The 20,641-nt window shown below is 51.7% G+C and overlaps 1 protein-coding gene across 1 annotated transcript in view; it reads left to right on the top strand.

The window, feature by feature from the left end:
• The first annotated feature begins 397 nt into the window (after positions 1-397).
• The window catches only part of LOC129867760 (solute carrier family 46 member 3-like), a 48,248-nt gene continuing 28,004 nt past the window's right edge, over positions 398-20,641 (top strand). Inside the window, exons 1-2 of the mRNA XM_055941267.1 lie at positions 398-604; positions 8,157-9,033. Of these exons, the coding sequence (XP_055797242.1) occupies positions 398-604; positions 8,157-9,033 (1,084 nt within the window). The remainder of the gene's footprint in view (positions 605-8,156; positions 9,034-20,641) is intronic.

Here is a 20,641-nt window from a genome sequence, read left to right as displayed (position 1 = left end):
GATCTGTCTGTTTGTCCACTGAACTCTCCTACCGTGTCTTCCAGGGATCTGGTCTGTTTGTCCACTGAACCCTCCTACCTTGTCATCCAGGGATCTGTCTAGCTATCCACTGAACTCTCCTACCTTGTCTTCCAGAGATCTGTCTGTTTGTCCACTGAACTCTCCTACCTTGTCTTCCAGGGATCTGGTCTGTTTGTCCACTGAACTCTCCTACCTTGTCATCCAGGGATCTGTCTGTTTGTCCACTGAACTCTCCTACCTTGTCTTCCAGAGATCTGTCTGTTTGTCCACTGAACTCTCCTACCTTGTCTTCCAGGGATCTGGTCTGTTTGTCCACTGAACCCTCCTACCTTGTCATCCAGAGATCTGTCTTTGTGTCCAATCTCCCCTGGGGAGAATGAAGGGGTTATTGCTGATAGAGCCGCTGGTAGCCTTCTATGCCTTCGCCAATTTCCTGGTGTATCCTCTGGTACCGCAGTATGTCTACAGGAGGCTATGGCAGGAGCTGACAAACACCACCTACCCTGTCTCTGACAACACCACCTACCCTGTCTCTGACAACACATCACGCTGCAATCCCTCCAACACCAGCAGCCAGCATGAGGTTAGTTACTGTAGAAACCCTCACCAACACCACCTACCCTGCCTCTGACAACACCACCTACCCTGTCTCTGAAAACACATCCTACCCTGTCTCTGAAAACACATCCTACCCTGTTTCTGACAACACCACCTACCCTGTCTCTGACAACACCACCCACCCTGTCTCTGACAACACATCCTACCCTGTCTCTGAAAACACATCCTACCCTGTCTCTGACAACACCATCTACCCTGTCTCTGACAACACCACCTACCCTGTCTCTGACAACACCACCTACCCTGTCTCTGACAACACATCCTACCCTGTCTGATAACACAAGCTACCATGTCTCTGACAACACATCCTACCCTATCTCTGTCAACACCACCTACCCTGTCTCTGAAAACACATCCTACCCTGTTTCTAACAACACCACCTACCCTGTCTCTGTCAACACCACCTACCCTGTCTGTGTCAACACCGCCTACCCTGTCTCTGACAACACATCCTACCCTGTCTCTGAAAACACATCCTACCCTGTTTCTGACAACACCACCTACCCTGTCTCTGACAACATCACCCACCCTGTCTCTGACAACACATCCTACCCTGTCTCTGACAACACATCCTACCCTGTCTCTGACAACACCACCTACCCTGTCTCTGACAACACATCCTACCCTGTCTGATAACACAACCTACCATGTCTCTGACAACACATCCTACCCTGTCTCTGTCAACACCACCTACCCTGTCTCTGAAAACACATCCTACCCTGTTTCTAACAACACCACCTACCCTGTCTCTGTCAACACCACCTACCCTGTCTGTGTCAACACCGCCTACCCTGTCTCTGACAACACATCCTACCCTGTTTCTGTCAACACCACCTACCCTGTCTCTGTCAACACCACCTACCCTGTCTCTGACAACACATCCTACCCTGTCTCTGACAACACCACCTACCCTGTCTCTGACAACACATCCTACCCTGTCTCTGACAACACATCCTACCCTGTCTCTGACAACACCACCTACCCTGTCTCTGACAACACATCCTACCCTGTCTCTGACAACACATCCTACCCTGTCTCTGACAACACATCCTACCCTGTCTCTGACAACACCACCTACCCTGTCTCTGACAACACATCCTACCCTGTCTCTGAAAACACATCCTACCCTGTCTCTGAAAACACATCCTACCCTGTTTCTGTCAACACCACCTACCCTGTCTCTGTCACCACCACCTACCCTGTCTCTGAAAACACATCCTACCCTGTTTCTGACAACACCACCTACCCTGTCTCTGACAACACATCCTACCCTGTCTCAGGGTATGGGGTTATAGACCTAACCAACACAACTACATATAGGGGTTATAGACCTAACCAACACAACTACATATAGGGGTTATAGACCTAACTACATATAGGGGTTATAGACCTAACCAACATATAGGGGTTATAGACCTAACCAACACTACTATATATAGGGGTTATAGACCTCACCAACACTACTACATATAGGGGTTATAGACCTCACCAACACTACTACATATAGGGGTTATAGACCTAACCAACACAACTACATATAGGGGTTATAGACCTCACCAGCACAACTACATATAGGGGTTATAGACCTAACTACATATAGGGGTTATAGACCTCACCAACACAACTACATATAGGGGTTATAGACCTAACCAACACAACTACATATAGGGGTTATAGACCTAACCAACACAACTACATATAGGGGTTATAGACCTAACTACATATAGGGGTTATAGACCTCACCAACACAACTACATATAGGGGTTATAGACCTAACCAACACAACTACATATAGGGGTTATAGACCTAACTACATATAGGGGTTATAGACCTAACCAACACAACTACATATAGGGGTTATAGACCTCACCAACACAACTACATATAGGGGTTATAGACCTAACCAACACAACTACATATAGGGGTTATAGACCTCACCAACACTACTACATATAGGGGTTATAGACCTAACCAACACTACTACATATAGGGGTTATAGACCTAACCAACACAACTACATATAGGGGTTATAGACCTAACCAACACTACTACATATAGGGGTTATAGACCTAACCAACACTACTACATATAGGGGTTATAGACCTAACTACATATAGGGGTTATAGACCTAACCAACACAACTACATATAGGGGTTATAGACCTAACCAACACAACTACATATAGGGGTTATAGACCTCACCAACACTACTACATATAGGGGTTATAGACCTAACCAACACTACTACATATAGGGGTTATAGACCTAACTACATATAGGGGTTATAGACCTAACCAACACTACTACATATAGGGGTTATAGACCTAACTACATATAGGGGTTATAGACCTAACCAACACAACTACATATAGGGGTTATAGACCTAACCAAGATATAGGGGTTATAGACCTCACCAACACAACTACATATAGAGCTTATAGACCTAACCAACACTACTACATATAGGGGTTATAGACCTAACTACATATAGGGGTTATAGACCTAACCAACACTACTACATATAGGGGTTATAGACCTAACTACATGTAGGGGTTATAGACCTAACCAACATATAGGGGTTATAGACCTAACCAACACAACTACATATAGGGGTTATAGACCTACCCAACACTACTACATATAGGGGTTATAGACCTAACCAACACTACTACATATAGGGGTTATAGACCTAACTACATATAGGGGTTATAGACCTCACCAGCACAACTACATATAGGGGTTATAGACCTAACTACATATAGGGGTTATAGACCTAACCAACACAACTACATATAGGGGTTATAGACCTAACTACATATAGGGGTTATAGACCTCACCAACACAACTACATATAGGGGTTATAGACCTAACCAACACTACTACATATAGGGGTTATAGACCTAACCAACATATAGGGGTTATAGACCTAACCAACATATAGGGGTTATAGACCTCACCAACACAACTACATATAGGGGTTATAGACCTCACCAACACTACTACATATAGGGGTTATAGACCTAACCAACACTACTACATATAGAGGTTATAGACCTAACCAACACAACTACATATAGGGGTTATAGACCTAACTACATATAGGGGTTATAGACCTAACCAACATATAGGGGTTATAGACCTAACCAACACTACTATATATAGAGGTTATAGACCTAACTACATATGGGGGTTATAGACCTCACCAACACAACTACATATAGGGGTTATAGACCTAACCAACACAACTACATATAGGGGTTATAGACCTAACTACATATAGGGGTTATAGACCTCACCAACACAACTACATATAGGGGTTATAGACCTAACTACATATAGGGGTTATAGACCTCACCAACACAACTACATATAGGGGTTATAGACCTAACCAACACTACTACATATAGGGGTTATAGACCTAACTACATATAGGGGTTATAGACCTCACCAACACAACTACATATGGGGGTTATAGACCTAACTACATATAGGGGTTATAGACCTCACCAACACAACTACATATAGGGGTTATAGACCTAACCAACACTACTACATATAGAGGTTATAGACCTCACCAACACTACTACATATAGGGGTTATAGACCTAACCAACACAACTACATATAGGGGTTATAGACCTAACTACATAGAGGGGTTATAGACCTAACCAACACAACTACATATAGGGGTTATAGACCTAACTACATATAGGGGTTATAGACCTCACCAACACAACTACATAGAGGGGTTATAGACCTAACCAACACAACTACCTATGTGTAGACTATATTACAGGGATTTATTGTGATGGTGTAGACTATATTACAGGGATTTATTGTGATGGTGTAGACTATATTACAGGGATTTATTGTGATGGTGTAGACTATATTACAGGGATTTATTGTGATGGTGTAGACTATATTACAGGGATTTATTGTGATGGTGTAGACTATATTACATGGATTTATTGTGATGGTGTAGACTATATTACATGGATTTATTGTGATGGTGTAGACTATATTACATGGATTTATTGTGATGGTGTAGACTATATTACAGGGATTTATTGTGATGGTGTAGACTATATTACATGGATTTATTGTGAAGGTGTAGACTATATTACATGGATTTATTGTGATGGTGTAGACTATATTACATGGATTTATTGTGAAGGTGTAGGCTATATTACATGGATTTATTGTGAAGGTGTAGGCTATATTACATGGATTTAGTAGACTTTTTAAAACGTAGATGTTCCACAGGTCTGCATCAGTGGCTTGTGGGCTGCGTGTGGAAGACAGGAGATGCTAAATGTGTTTGTTAATTAACGGTAATATCGCCGTGAGACCGACAGTTATTTGACAATCACAGGCTGATGAAATTTACATTTGATTTGGTAACCAACCAGGAGGTCACGTCTCACCAGTTACAGGAGCTGGTTGACAGGAAACGGATTCATTACTTGTTCAGGAGATGCCTGCTTGTTCTCGATTTATTTTCAAAGGCAAGTGCCACCTGTAGCCTTCACCTGTTCTGGGTTCGGCGAGGGTTAGCTTCCTCCGGCTTGAAACCTAGATATTGACATAAATAACATTCTATTTCCATGTAGAGCCGTCATACTGACCTGTAACAGAGCAGAGCGGTGACACATTTCTCCTTTTCACTTTGTCTACTTCCTCTTTTTCATCACGGCCATATAACAGGCTGCAGTCGTTCTGTGTGTTCTCTGTGTGTGTTCTGTGTGGAACTGTGTGTTCTGTGTGTGGAACTGTGTGTTCTGTGTGGAACTGTGTGTTCTGTGTGGAACTGTGTGTTCTGTGTGGAACTGTGTGTTCTGTGTGGAACTGTGTGGTCTGTGTGGAACTGTGTGGAACTGTGTGGAACTGTGTGGAACTGTGTGTTCTGTGTGGAACTGTGTGTTCTGTGTGGAACTGTGTGGAACTGTGTGTTCTGTGTGGAACTGTGTGTTCTGTGTGGAACTGTGTGTTCTGTGTGTTCTGTGTGGAACTGTGTGTTCTGTGTGGAACTGTGTGTTCTGTGTGTGGAACTGTGTGTTCTGTGTGTGTTCTGTGCGGAACTGTCTGCCTTTTAATATGTTACAGTTCCTTCTGTGTTCTCACGGTCGTGTGTTTTCCCCCATCCATCAGTGACATTATCCATTACCCCGTGTGTGTTTTCCCCCATCCATCAGTGACATTATCCATTACCCCGTTTGTTTTCCCCCATCCATCAGTGACATTATCCATTACCCCGTGTGTGTTTTCCCCCATCCATCAGTGACATTATCCATTACCCCGTGTGTGTTTTCCCTCATCCATCAGTGACATTATCCATTACCCCGTGTGTGTTTTCCCCCATCCACCAGTGACATTATCCATTACCCCGTGTGTGTTTTCCCCCATCCACCAGTGACATTATCCATTACCCCGGGTGTTTAACTGATTGTGTTTTCAGCAGAGGTAACGTTAATAACTCCATTACCCCGTGTGTTTAACTGATTGTGTTTTCAGCAGAGGTAACGTTAATAACTACATTACCCCGTGTGTTTAACTGATTGTGGTTTCAGCAGAGGTAACGTTAATAACTCCATTACCCCGTGTGTTTAACTGATTGTGTTTTCAGCAGAGGTAATGTTAATAACTCCATTACCCCGGGTGTTTAACTGATTGTGTTTTCAGCAGAGGTAACGTTAATAACTCCATTACCCTGTGTGTTTAACTGATTGTGTTTTCAGCAGAGGTAATGTTAATAACTCCATTACCCCGTGTGTTTAACTGATTGTGTTTTCAGCAGAGGTAATGTTAATAACTCCATTACCCCGTGTGTTTAACTGATTGTGTTTTCAGCAGAGGTAACGTTAATAACTCACTCCATTACCCCGTGTGTTTAACTGATTGTGTTTTCAGCAGAGGTAACGTTAATAACTCCATTACCCCGTGTGTTTAACTGATTGTGTTTTCAGCAGAGGTAACGTTAATAACTCCATTACCCCGGGTGTTTAACTGATTGTGTTTTCAGCAGAGGTAACGTTAATAACTCCATTACCCCGTGTGTTTAACTGATTGTGTTTTCAGCAGAGGTAACGTTAATAACTCCATTACCCCGGGTGTTTAACTGATTGTGTTTTCAGCAGAGGTAACGTTAATAACTCCATTACCCCGGGTGTTTAACTGATTGTGTTTTCAGCAGAGGTAACGTTAATAACTCCATTACCCCGTGTGTTTAACTGATTGTGTTTTCAGCAGAGGTAACGTTAATAACTCCATTACCCCGGGTGTTTAACTGATTGTGTTTTCAGCAGAGGTAACGTTAATAACTCCCTTACCCCGTGTGTTTAACTGATTGTGTTTTCAGCAGAGGTAACGTTAATAACTCCATTACCCCGGGTGTTTAACTGATTGTGTTTTCAGCAGAGGTAACGTTAATAACTCCATTACCCCGGGTGTTTAACTGATTGTGTTTTCAGCAGAGGTAACGTTAATAACTCCATTACCCCGGGTGTTTAACTGATTGTGTTTTCAGCAGAGGTAATGTTAATAACTCCATTACCCCGTGTGTTTAACTGATTGTGTTTTCAGCAGAGGTAACGTTAATAACTCCATTACCCCCATGTGTTTAACTGATTGTGTTTTCAGCAGAGGTAATGTTAATAACTACATTACCCCGGGTGTTTAACTGATTGTGTTTTCAGCAGAGGTAATGTTAATAACTCCATTACCCCGGGTGTTTAACTGATTGTGTTTTCAGCAGAGGTAACGTTAATAACTCCATTACCCCGGGTGTTTAACTGATTGTGTTTTCAGCAGAGGTAACGTTAATAACTCCATTACCCCGGGTGTTTAACTGATTGTGTTTTCAGCAGAGGTAACGTTAATAACTCCATTACCCCGTGTGTTTAACTGATTGTGTTTTCAGCAGAGGTAACGTTAATAACTCCATTACCCCGGGTGTTTAACTGATTGTGTTTTCAGCAGAGGTAACGTTAATAACTCCATTACCCCGTGTGTTTAACTGATTGTGTTTTCAGCAGAGGTAACGTTAATAACTCCATTACCCCGTGTGTTTAACTGATTGTGTTTTCAGCAGAGGTAACGTTAATAACTCCATTACCCCGTGTGTTTAACTGATTGCGTTTTCAGCAGAGGTAACGTTAATAACTCCATTACCCCGTGTGTTTAACTGATTGCGTTTTCAGCAGAGGTAACGTTAATAACTCCATTACCCCGGGTGTTTAACTGATTGCGTTTTCAGCAGAGGTAATGTTAATAACTCCATTACCCCGTGTGTTTAACTGATTGTGTTTTCAGCAGAGGTAATGTTAATAACTCCATTACCCCGGGTGTTTAACTGATTGTGTTTTCAGCAGAGGTAATGTTAATAACTCCATTACCCCGGGTGTTTAACTGATTGTGTTTTCAGCAGAGGTAATGTTAATAACTCCACCCTCTACTCCATGACACCTCTCTTGCCGTTGTTGTTTACGTGTTTGTTTACCTTGTTGTTTTATGTTTACACCAGGAGGTCCAGAAGGCGGCGTCTCTCTTCTCCCTCTACACCGAGCTCTTCTCCATGATCCCCTCTCTGGCCGTCACCCTCATCCTCGTCGCCTACAGCGACCAGCGCGGACGCAAGATCACCATCATCCTGCCTCTGATTGGCTCTCTGTTCTACGTGCTGTTCTTCCTGGCAGTCTCCTTCTATGAACTTAACCTCTACCTCCTCATCGTCTCGTCGTTCGTCAGCGCCCTGTTCGGGGGCTCGGGGACGTTCCTGGGTGGTTGTTTCTCGTACATCGCTGACCTGTGTGAGGACGGACAGCAGAAGACCCTGCGTATGGCCGGGGTGGACATGGTGATCGGCCTGCTGTCTGGAGTGGCCTCTCTCTCTACGGGATACTTCCTCCGAGCAGCAGGCTTCAACTGGCCCTTCTTCACCTCTGCTCTGTTCCTGTGTTTCAACCTGCTCTACGCCGTCTTCATCCTGGAGGAGACGCTCCAACGACCCCTGGACGGCCCCCTGGACGGCTCCCTGCGTCGCACCGCCATGCATCAGCTGGCCTCCGGGGTCTACCAGCTGTTTGCAGGGGCCAGCAGGAGGCGCAACATCCTCCTGATCCTTCTCCTGCTCCTCTTCGGCTCCTTCTCCTTCGCCAACATGGGCGGGCTCTCCATGATCACGCTGTACGAGCTCAACCAGCCTCTGTGCTGGAACGAGATCCTCATTGGCTACGGCTCTGCGCTGTCCATGACGGTGTACCTGACCAGCTTCGTGGGAGTGACGGTGTTCTCTCGCTGTGGCGTGCCCGACCTCGTCATCATTCTCATAGGGATCCTGAGTGTCGTGGTGGGTATGACCCTGGTGACCTTCGCCAAGACCACGCTCATGATGTTCCTGGGTAAGGAATAAGGAGGGTATTCACATGGTAACATGATCAGGAATAAGGAGGGTATTCACATGGTCACATGGTCAAGAATAAGGAGGGTATTCACATGGTCAGGAATAAGGAGGGTATTCACATGATCAGGAATAAGGAGGGTATTCACATGGTCAGGAATAAGGAGGGTATTCACATGGTCAGGAATAAGGAGGGTATTCACATGGTCAGGAATAAGGAGGGTATTCACATGGTAACATGGTCAGGAATAAGGAGGATATTCACATGGTCACATTGTCAGGAATAAGGAGGGTATTCACATGGTAACATGGTCAGGAATAAGGAGGGTATTCACATGGTCACATGGTCAGGAATAAGGAGGGTATTCACATGGCCAGGAATAAGGAGGGTATTCACATGGTAACATGGTCAGGAATAAGGAGGATATTCACATGGTCAGGAATAAGGAGGGTATTCACATGGTCAGGAATAAGGAGGATATTCACATGGTCAGGAATAAGGAGGGTATTCACATGGTCAGGAATAAGGAGGATATTCACATGGTCAGTAATACGGAGGGTATTCACATGGTCAGGAATAAGGAGGGTATTCACATGGTCAGGAATAAGGAGGTTATTCACATGGTCAGGAATAAGGAGGGTATTCACATGGTCAGGAATAAGGAGGGTATTCACATGGTCAGGAATAAGGAGGGTATTCACATGGTCAGGAATAAGGAGGGTATTCACATGGTCAGGAATAAGGAGGGTATTCACATGGTCAGGAATAAGGAGGGTATTCACATGGTCAGGAATAAGGAGGGTATTCACATGGTCAGGAATAAGGAGGTTATTCACATGGTCAGAAATAAGGAGGGTATTCACATGATCAGGAATAAGGAGGTTATTCACATGGTCACATGGCCAGGAATAAGGAGGGTATTCACATGGTCAGGAATAAGGAGGGTATTCACATGGTAACATGGTCAGGAATAAGGAGGATATTCACATGGTCACATTGTCAGGAATAAGGAGGGTATTCACATGGTAACATGGTCAGGAATAAGGAGGGTATTCACATGGTCACATGGTCAGGAATAAGGAGGGTATTCACATGGCCAGGAATAAGGAGGGTATTCACATGGTAACATGGTCAGGAATAAGGAGGATATTCACATGGTCAGGAATAAGGAGGGTATTCACATGGTCAGGAATAAGGAGGATATTCACATGGTCAGGAATAAGGAGGGTATTCACATGGTCAGGAATAAGGAGGATATTCACATGGTCAGTAATACGGAGGGTATTCACATGGTCAGGAATAAGGAGGGTATTCACATGGTCAGGAATAAGGAGGTTATTCACATGGTCAGGAATAAGGAGGGTATTCACATGGTCAGGAATAAGGAGGGTATTCACATGGTCAGGAATAAGGAGGGTATTCACATGGTCAGGAATAAGGAGGGTATTCACATGGTCAGGAACAAGGAGGGTATTCACATGGTCAGGAATAAGGAGGGTATTCACATGGTCAGGAATAAGGAGGTTATTCACATGGTCAGAAATAAGGAGGGTATTCACATGATCAGGAATAAGGAGGTTATTCACATGGTCACATGGCCAGGAATAAGGAGGGTATTCACATGATCAGGAATAAGGAGGTTATTCACATGGTCACATGGCCAGGAATAAGGAGGTTATTCACATGGTCACATGGCCAGGAATAAGGAGGGTATTCACATGATAGGTAGGGTTCGTTCCCCTGGGTTCGTTCCCCTGGGACTATAATTAATGTGACCTACTGGGGATGATGTCTTCTATGATAGGGGTCGTTCCCCTGGGACTATAATTGATGTGACCTACTGGGGATGATGTCTTCTATGATAGGGGTCGTTCCCCTGGGACTATAATTGATGTGACCTACTGGGGATGATGTCTTCTATGATAGGGGTCGTTCCTATGGGACTATAATTGATGCGGCTGTTCCAGAGCTGGGTGCTAGCAATGCTCTTGGCCGGGAACTGACCCTCTGGCGCGCCAGTGCCATCGGACCCTCCTATACATATTTCCGCCGGCGGTTCTGGTTCAGCCCACGTTGGCAGGCGCACCGGGAGGGATTACCGCTGATTCTTGTGGCTTCCCAGGGACACAGCAGCGTTGATTCGTTGGGATCATTTGCCTTTTAGGCAGGGACGCGTGGCTTCTCCCATTGGCAGGGACCCGTTGACCCCGCTGTGCAGGGACCCGTTGACCCCGCTGTACAGGGACCCGTTGACCCCGCTGTACAGGGACCCGTTGACCCCGCTGTGCAGGGACCCGTTGACCCCGCTGTGCAGGGACCCGTTGACCCCGCTGTACAGGGACCCGTTGACCCCGCTGTACAGGGACCCGTTGACCCCGCTGTACAGGGACCCGTTGACCCCGCTGTGCAGGGACCCGTTGACCCCGCTGTACAGGGACCCGTTGACCCCGCTGTACAGGGACCCGTTGACCCCGCTGTACAGGGACCCGTTGACCCCGCTGTACAGGGACCCGTTGACCCCGCTGTGCAGGGACCTGTTGACCCCGCTGTGCAGGGACTCGTTGACCACGCTGACCCCGCTGTACAGGGACCCGTTGACCCCGCTGTGCAGGGACCCGTTGACCCCGTTGACCCCGCTGTGCAGGGACCCGTTGACCCCGCTGTGCAGGGACCTGTTGACCCCGCTGTACAGGGACCCCTTGACCCCGCTGTACAGGGACCCGTTGACCCCGCTGTGCAGGGACCCGTTGACCCCGCTGTGCAGGGACCCGTTGACCCCGCTGTGCAGGGACCCGTTGACCCCGCTGTACAGGGACCCGTTGACCCCGCTGTGCAGGGACCCGTTGACCCCGCTGTGCAGGGAACCGTTGACCCCGCTGTACAGGGACCCGTTGACCCCGCTGTGCAGGGACCCGTTGACCCAGGCGCACGGGAAGGTTTGGCACGCGAGGGCAGATATTTGGTTCCTATGGGCCTGGCCAATGACAGGGACAATCTGATGGCTAGAAGTTTACCTCTGAATGTTATTGCTACCATTAAGTCTGCAGGGCTCCCTCAGTCCCTCCGGTCTCCGGGCCTCCCTCAGTCCCTCCGGTTTGCAGGGCTCCCTCAGTCCCTCCGGTCTGCAGGGCTCCCTCAGGCCTTCCGGTCTGCAGGGCTCCCTCAGTCCCTCCGGTTTGCAGGGCTCCCTCAGTCCCTCCGGTCTGCAGGGCTCCCTCAGTCCCTCCGGTCTGCAGGGCTCCCTCAGTCGCTCCGGTCTGCAGGGCTCCCTCAGGCCTTCCGGTCTGCAGGGCTCCCTCAGTCCCTCCGGTTTGCAGGGCTCCCTCAGTCCCTCCGGTCTGCAGGGCTCCCTCAGTCCCTCCGGTCTGCAGGGCTCCCTCAGTCCCTCCGGTCTGCAGGGCTCCCTCAGTCGCTCCGGTCTGCAGGGCTCCCTCAGTCGCTCCGGTCTGCAGGGCTCCCTCAGTCGCTCCGGTCTGCAGGGCTCCCTCAGTCGCTCCGGTCTGCAGGGCTCACTCAGTCCCTCCGGTCGGCAGGGCTCCCTCAGTCCCTCCGGTCTGAAGGGCTCCCTCAGTCCCTCCGGTCTGAAGGGCTCCCTCAGTCCCTCCGGTCTGAAGGGCTCCCTCAGTCCCTTTGGTCTGCAGGGCTCCCTCAGTCCCTCCGGTCTGCAGGGCTCCCTCAGTCCCTCCGGTCTGCGGGGCTCCCTCAGTCCCTCCGGTCTCCGGGCCTCCCTCAGTCGCTCCGGTCTCCGGGGCTCCCTCAGTCCCTCCGGTCTGCAGGGCTCCCTCAGTCCCTCCGGTCTGCAGGGCTCCCTCAGTCCCTCCGGTCTGCAGGGCTTCCTCAGTCCCTCCGGTCTGCAGGGCTCCCTCAGTCGCTCCGGTCTGCAGGGCTCCCTCAGTCCCTCCGGTTTGCAGGGCTCCCTCAGTCCCTCCGGTCTCCAGGGCTCCCTCAGTCCCTCCGGTCTGCAGTGCTCCCTCAGTCCCTCCGGTCTTCGGGCCTCCCTCAGTCGCTCCGGTCTGCAGGGCTCCCTCAGTCCCTCCGGTCTCCTGGCCTCCCTCAGTCGCTCCGGTCTCCGGGGCTCCCTCAGTCCCTCCGGTCTGCAGGGCTCCCTCAGTCCCTCCGGTCTGGAGGGCTCCCTCAGTCCCTCCGGTCTGCAGGGCTCCCTCAGTCCCTCCGGTCTGCGGGGCTCCCTCAGTCGCTCCGGTCTCCGGGCCTCCCTCAGTCCCTCCGGTCTGCAGGGCTCCCTCAGTCCCTCCGGTCTGCAGGGCTCCCTCAGTCCCTCCGGTTTGCAGGGCTCCCTCAGTCCCTCCCTGAGGCGGCCGTATATGTTCCAAGATGAAGGGCTCCATTTGTTTCTACTGGAGTTTGTTGAACAGGGACGCACATTCTCCACGTTAAAAGTGTACCTGGCTGCGATCTCAGCATGTTATGGGAGAATTTATGCAGCCTCACCGGGGCGCTCCGGAGGGGGAGGGTATGGTTCCTGAAAGGTGCACCTCTCCTCAGGCCGGTTTCTAGAACCTGTTGCGCCCACGTGGGTCTTGGTGCTGGTTTTGGAGGCACTGTATGTGGGCCACCTTTGAGCCTCTGGAGTCAGTGGATCTGAAGATCCTCTCCTACAGAACCTCCCTGCTTTGGGTTCGGCTAAACTTGTTGGAGTCCTCAACACGTTGCCTTGTACACCCTTCCTGTAAGTCATGGCTAAGCAGTGTCTCTCCCATTGGATTGTGGAGGCCATCTCCCTGCCATATAGCAGCAGGGTGTAAGGGTTACCTAGCGGTGAACCAGCCAGGGGTCTGGCAGAGTCTTGGGCGTTGTTTTAAAAGGTTGACACTGGTGTGAGGTTTTATTGGTTGGATGACACTGCTGCTAGTATAACACACAGGATACTGATGGGACAGGGGAGGGTCTCCCAGTATAGTCCCCAGGGTGATGATGGGACAGGGGAGGGTCTCCCAGTATAGTCCACAGGGTGATGATGGGAAAGGGGAGGGTCTCCCAGTATAGTCCACAGGGTGATGATGGGACAGGGGAGGGTCTCCCAGTATAGACCACAGGGTGATGATGGGACAGGGGAGGGTCTCCCAGTATAGTCCACAGGGTGATGATGGGACAGGGGAGGGTCTCCCAGTATAGTCCCCAGGGTGATGATGGGACAGGGGAGGGTCTCCCAGTATAGTCCCCAGGGTGATGATGGGACAGGGGAGGGTCTCCCAGTATAGTCCACAGGGTGATGATGGGACAGGGGAGGGTCTCCCAGTATAGACCACAGGGTGATGATGGGACAGGGGAGGGTCTCCCAGTATAGTCCACGGGGTGATGATGGGACAGGGGAGGGTCTCCCAGTATAGTCCACAGGGTGATGATGGGACAGGGGAGGGTCTCCCAGTATAGTCCCCAGGGTGATGATGGGACAGGGGAGGGTCTCCCAGTACAGTCCACAGGGTAATGATGGGACAGGGGAGGTTCTCCCAGTATAGTCCACAGGGTGATAATGGGACAGGGGAGGGTCTCCCAGTATAGTCCACAGGGTGATGATGGGACAGGGGAGGGTCTCCCAGTATAGTCCCCAGGGTGATGATGGGACAGGGGAGGGTCTCCCAGTATAGACCCCAGGGTGATGATTGGACAGGGGAGGGTCTCCCAGTATAGTCCACAGGGTGATGATGGGACAGGGAAGGGTCTCCCAATATAGTCCCCGGGGTGATGATGAGACAGGGGAGGGTCTCCCAGTATAGTCCACAGGGTGATGATGGGACAGGGGAGGGTCTCCCTGTATAGTCCCCAGGGTGATGATGGGACAGGGGAGGGTCTCCCAGTATAGTCCCCAGGGTGATGATGGGACAGGGGAGGGTCTCCCAGTATAGTCCACAGGGTGATGATGGGACAGGGGAGGGTCTCCCAGTATAGACCACAGGGTGATGATGGGACAGGGGAGGGTCTCCCAGTATAGTCCACAGGGTGATGATGGGACAGGGGAGGGTCTCCCAGTATAGTCCACAGGGTGATGATGGGACAGGGGAGGGTCTCCCAGTATAGTCCAAAGGGTGATGATGGGACAGGGGTGGGTCTCCCAGTACAGTCCACAGGGTGATGATGGGACAGGGGAGGTTCTCCCAGTATAGTCCACAGGGTGATAATGGGACAGGGGAGGGTCTCCCAGTATAGTCCACAGGGTGATGATGGGACAGGGAGGGTCTCCCAGTATAGTCCCCAGGGTGATGATGGGACAGGGGAGGGTCTCCCAGTATAGACCCCAGGGTGATGATTGGACAGGGGAGGGTCTCCCAGTATAGTCCACAGGGTGATGATGGGACAGGGAAGGGTCTCCCAGTATAGTCCCCGGGGTGATGATGAGACAGGGGAGGGTCTCCCAGTATAGACCCCAGGGTGATGATTGGACAGGGGAGGGTCTCCCAGTATAGTCCACAGGGTGATGATGGGACAGGGGAGGGTCTCCCAGTATAGACCACAGGGTGATGATGGGACAGGGGAGGGTCTCCCAGTATAGTCCACAGGGTGATGATGGGACAGGGGAGGGTCTCCCAGTATAGACCACAGGGTGATGATGGGACAGGGGAGGGTCTCCCAGTATAGTCCACAGGGTGATGATGGGACAGGGGAGGGTCTCCCAGTATAGTCCACAGGGTGATGATGGGACAGGGGAGGGTCTCCCAGTATAGTCCACAGGGTGATGATGGGACAGGGGAGGGTCTCCCAGTATAGTCCACAGGGTGATGATGGGACAGGGGAGGGTCTCCCAGTATAGTCCCCAGGATACTGATGGGACAGGGGAGGGTCTCCCAGTATAGTCCCCAGGGTGATGATGGACAGGGGAGGGTCTCCCAGTATAGTCCACAGGGTGATGATGAGACAGGGGAGGGTCTCCCAGTATAGTCCCCAGGGTGATGATGGGACAGGGGAGGGTCTCCCAGTATAGTCCACAGGGTGATGATGGGACAGGGGAGGGTCTCCCAGTATAGTCCCCAGGGTGATGATGGGACAGGGGAGGGTCTCCCAGTATTGTCCCCAGGATGATGATGGACAGGGGAGGGTCTCCCAGTATAGACCCCAGGGTGATGATGGACAGGGGAGGGTCTCCCAGTATAGTCACCAGGGTGATGATGGGACAGGGGAGGGTCTCCCAGTATAGTCCCCAGGGTGATGATGGGACAGGGGAGGGTCTCCCAGTATAGTCCACAGGATGATGGGACAGGGGAGGGTCTCCCAGTATAGTCCACAGGATGATGATGATATGATAGGGAAGGGTCTCCCAGTATAGTCCCCAGGGTGATGATGGGACAGGGGAGGGTCTCCCAGTATAGCCCACAGGGTGATGATGGGACAGGGGAGGGTCTCCCAGTATAGCCCACAGGGTGATGATGGGACAGGGGAGGGTCTCCCAGTATAGTCCCCAGGGTGATGATGAGACAGGGGAGGGTCTCCCAGTATAGTCCCCAGGGTGATGATGAGACAGGGGAGGGTCTCTCAGTATAGGCCCCAGGGTGATGATGGGACAGGGGAGGGTCTCCCAGTATAGTCCACAGGGTGATGATGGGACAGGGGAGGGTCTCCCAGTATAGTCCACAGGATACTGATGGACAGGGGAGGGTCTCCCAGTATAGTCCCCAGGGTGATGATGGGACAGGGGAGGGTCTCCCAGTATAGTCCACAGGGTGATGATGGGACAGGGGAGGGTCTCCCAGTATAGTCCCCAGGGTGATGATGGGACAGGGGACGGTCTCCCAGTACAGTCCCCAGGGTGATGATGGACAGGGGAGGGTCTCCCAGTATAGTCCACAGGGTGATGATGGGACAAGGGAGGGTCTCCCAGTATAGTCCACAGGGTGATAATGGGACAGGGGAGGGTCTCCCAGTATAGACCCCAGGGTGATGATGGGACAGGGGAGGGTCTCCCAGTATAGCCCACAGGGTTATGATGGGACAGGGGAGGGTCTCCCAGTATAGTCCCCAGGGTGATGATGGGACAGGGGAGGGTCTCCCAGTATATCCCACAGGGTGATGATGGGACAGGGGAGGGTCTCCCAGTATAGTCCACAGGATGATGATGGACAGAGGAGGGTCTCCCAGTATAGTCCCCAGGGTGATGATGGGACAGGGGAGGGTCTCCCAGTATAGTCCCCAGGGTGATGATGGGACAGGGGAGGGTCTCCCAGTATAGACCACAGGGTGATGATGGGACAGGGGAGGGTCTCCCAGTATAGTCCACAGGGTGATGATGGGACAGGGGAGGGTCTCCCAGTATAGACCACAGGGTGATGATGGGACAGGGAGGGTCTCCCAGTATAGTCCACAGGGTGATGATGGGACAGGGGAGGGTCTCCCAGTATAGTCCACAGGGTGATGATGGGACAGGGGAGGGTCTCCCAGTATAGTCCACAGGGTGATGATGGGACAGGGGAGGGTCTCCCAGTATAGTCCACAGGGTGATGATGGGACAGGGGAGGGTCTCCCAGTATAGTCCCCAGGATACTGATGGGACAGGGGAGGGTCTCCCAGTATAGTCCCCAGGGTGATGATGGACAGGGGAGGGTCTCCCAGTATAGTCCACAGGGTGATGATGAGACAGGGGAGGGTCTCCCAGTATAGTCCCCAGGGTGATGATGGGACAGGGGAGGGTCTCCCAGTATAGTCCACAGGGTGATGATGGGACAGGGGAGGGTCTCCCAGTATAGTCCCCAGGGTGATGATGGGACAGGGGAGGGTCTCCCAGTATTGTCCCCAGGATGATGATGGACAGGGGAGGGTCTCCCAGTATAGACCCCAGGGTGATGATGGACAGGGGAGGGTCTCCCAGTATAGTCACCAGGGTGATGATGGGACAGGGGAGGGTCTCCCAGTATAGTCCCCAGGGTGATGATGGGACAGGGGAGGGTCTCCCAGTATAGTCCACAGGATGATGGGACAGGGGAGGGTCTCCCAGTATAGTCCACAGGATGATGATGATATGATAGGGAAGGGTCTCCCAGTATAGTCCCCAGGGTGATGATGGGACAGGGGAGGGTCTCCCAGTATAGCCCACAGGGTGATGATGGGACAGGGGAGGGTCTCCCAGTATAGCCCACAGGGTGATGATGGGACAGGGGAGGGTCTCCCAGTATAGTCCCCAGGGTGATGATGAGACAGGGGAGGGTCTCCCAGTATAGTCCCCAGGGTGATGATGAGACAGGGGAGGGTCTCTCAGTATAGGCCCCAGGGTGATGATGGGACAGGGGAGGGTCTCCCAGTATAGTCCACAGGGTGATGATGGGACAGGGGAGGGTCTCCCAGTATAGTCCACAGGATACTGATGGACAGGGGAGGGTCTCCCAGTATAGTCCCCAGGGTGATGATGGGACAGGGGAGGGTCTCCCAGTATAGTCCACAGGGTGATGATGGGACAGGGGAGGGTCTCCCAGTATAGTCCCCAGGGTGATGATGGGACAGGGGACGGTTTCCCAGTACAGTCCCCAGGGTGATGATGGACAGGGGAGGGTCTCCCAGTATAGTCCACAGGGTGATGATGGGACAAGGGAGGGTCTCCCAGTATAGTCCACAGGGTGATAATGGGACAGGGGAGGGTCTCCCAGTATAGACCCCAGGGTGATGATGGGACAGGGGAGGGTCTCCCAGTATAGCCCACAGGGTTATGATGGGACAGGGGAGGGTCTCCCAGTATAGTCCCCAGGGTGATGATGGGACAGGGGAGGGTCTCCCAGTATATCCCACAGGGTGATGATGGGACAGGGGAGGGTCTCCCAGTATAGTCCACAGGATGATGATGGACAGGGGAGGGTCTCCCAGTATAGTCCCCAGGGTGATGATGGGACAGGGGAGGGTCTCCCAGTATAGTCCCCAGGGTGATGATGGGACAGGGGAGGGTCTCCCAGTATAGTCCCCAGGGTGATGATGGGACAGGGGAGGGTCTCCCAGTATAGTCCACAGGGTGATGATGGGACAGGGGAGGGTCTCCCAGTATAGGCCACAGGGTGATGATGGGAAAGGGGAGGGTCTCCCAGTCCACAGGGTGATGATGGGACAGGGGATGGTCTCCCAGTATAGTCCACAGGGTGATGATGGGACAGGGAGGGTCTCCCAGTATAGTCCCCAGGGTGATGATGGGACAGGGGAGTGTCTCCCAGTATAGTCCACAGGGTGATGATGGGACAGGGGAGGGTCTCCCAGTATAGTCCACAGGGTGATGATGGGACAGGGGAGGGTCTCCCAGTATAGTCCCCAGGGTGATGATGGGACAGGGGAGGGTCTCCCAGTATAGTCCACAGGGTGATGATGGGACAGGGGAGTGTCTCCCAGTATAGTCCACAGGGTGATGATGGGACAGGGGAGGGTCTCCCAGTATAGTCCCCGGGGTGATGATGGGACAGGGGAGGGTCTCCCAGTATAGTCCACGGGGTGATGATGAGACGGGAGGGTCTCCCAGTATAGTCCCCGGGGTGATGATGGGACAGTGGAGGGTCTCCCAGTATAGTCCACGGGGTGATGATGGGACAGGGGAGGGTCTCCCAGTATAGTCCACAGGATACTGATGGACAGGGGAGGGTCTCCCAGTATAGTCCCCAGGGTGATGATGGGACAGGGGAGGGTCTCCCAGTATAGTCCACAGGGTGATGATGGGACAGGGGAGGGTCTCCCAGTCCACAGGGTGATGATGGTACAGGGGAGGGTCTCCCAGTATAGTCCACAGGGTGATGATGGGACAGGGAGGGTCTCCCAGTATAGTCCCCAGGGTGATGATGGGACAGGGGAGTGTCTCCCAGTATAGTCCACAGGGTGATGATGGGACAGGGGAGGGTCTCCCAGTATAGTCCCCAGGGTGATGATGGGACAGGGGAGGGTCTCCCAGTATAGTCCCCAGGGTGATGATGGGACAGGGGAGGGTCTCCCAGTATAGTCCACAGGGTGATGATGGGACAGGGGAGGGTCTCCCAGTATAGTCCACAGGGTGATGATGGGACAGGGGAGGGTCTCCCAGTATAGGCCACAGGGTGATGATGGGACAGGGGAGGGTCTCCCAGTCCACAGGGTGATGATGGGACAGGGGAGGGTCTCCCAGTATAGTCCACAGGGTGATGATGGGACAGGGAGGGTCTCCCAGTATAGTCCCCAGGGTGATGATGGGACAGGGGAGTGTCTCCCAGTATAGTCCACAGGGTGATGATGGGACAGGGGAGGGTCTCCCAGTATAGTCCACAGGGTGATGATGGGACAGGGGAGGGTCTCCCAGTATAGTCCCCAGGGTGATGATGGGACAGGGGAGGGTCTCCCAGTATAGTCCACAGGGTGATGATGGGACAGGGGAGTGTCTCCCAGTATAGTCCACAGGGTGATGATGGGACAGGGGAGGGTCTCCCAGTATAGTCCCCGGGGTGATGATGGACAGGGGAGGGTCTCCCAGTATAGTCCACGGGGTGATGATGAGACGGGAGGGTCTCCCAGTATAGTCCCCGGGGTGATGATGGGACAGTGGAAGGTCTCCCAGTATAGTCCACGGGGTGATGATGGGACAGGGGAGGGTCTCCCAGTATAGTCCACAGGATACTGATGGACAGGGGAGGGTCTCCCAGTATAGTCCCCAGGGTGATGATGGGAC

Source organism: Salvelinus fontinalis, chromosome 13, assembly GCF_029448725.1.
Source record: "Salvelinus fontinalis isolate EN_2023a chromosome 13, ASM2944872v1, whole genome shotgun sequence".
NCBI classification, from domain to species: domain Eukaryota; kingdom Metazoa; phylum Chordata; class Actinopteri; order Salmoniformes; family Salmonidae; genus Salvelinus; species Salvelinus fontinalis.
The sequence above is the reverse complement of the archived record's forward strand: the minus strand, read 5'-3'. Positions and strand labels throughout refer to the sequence as shown.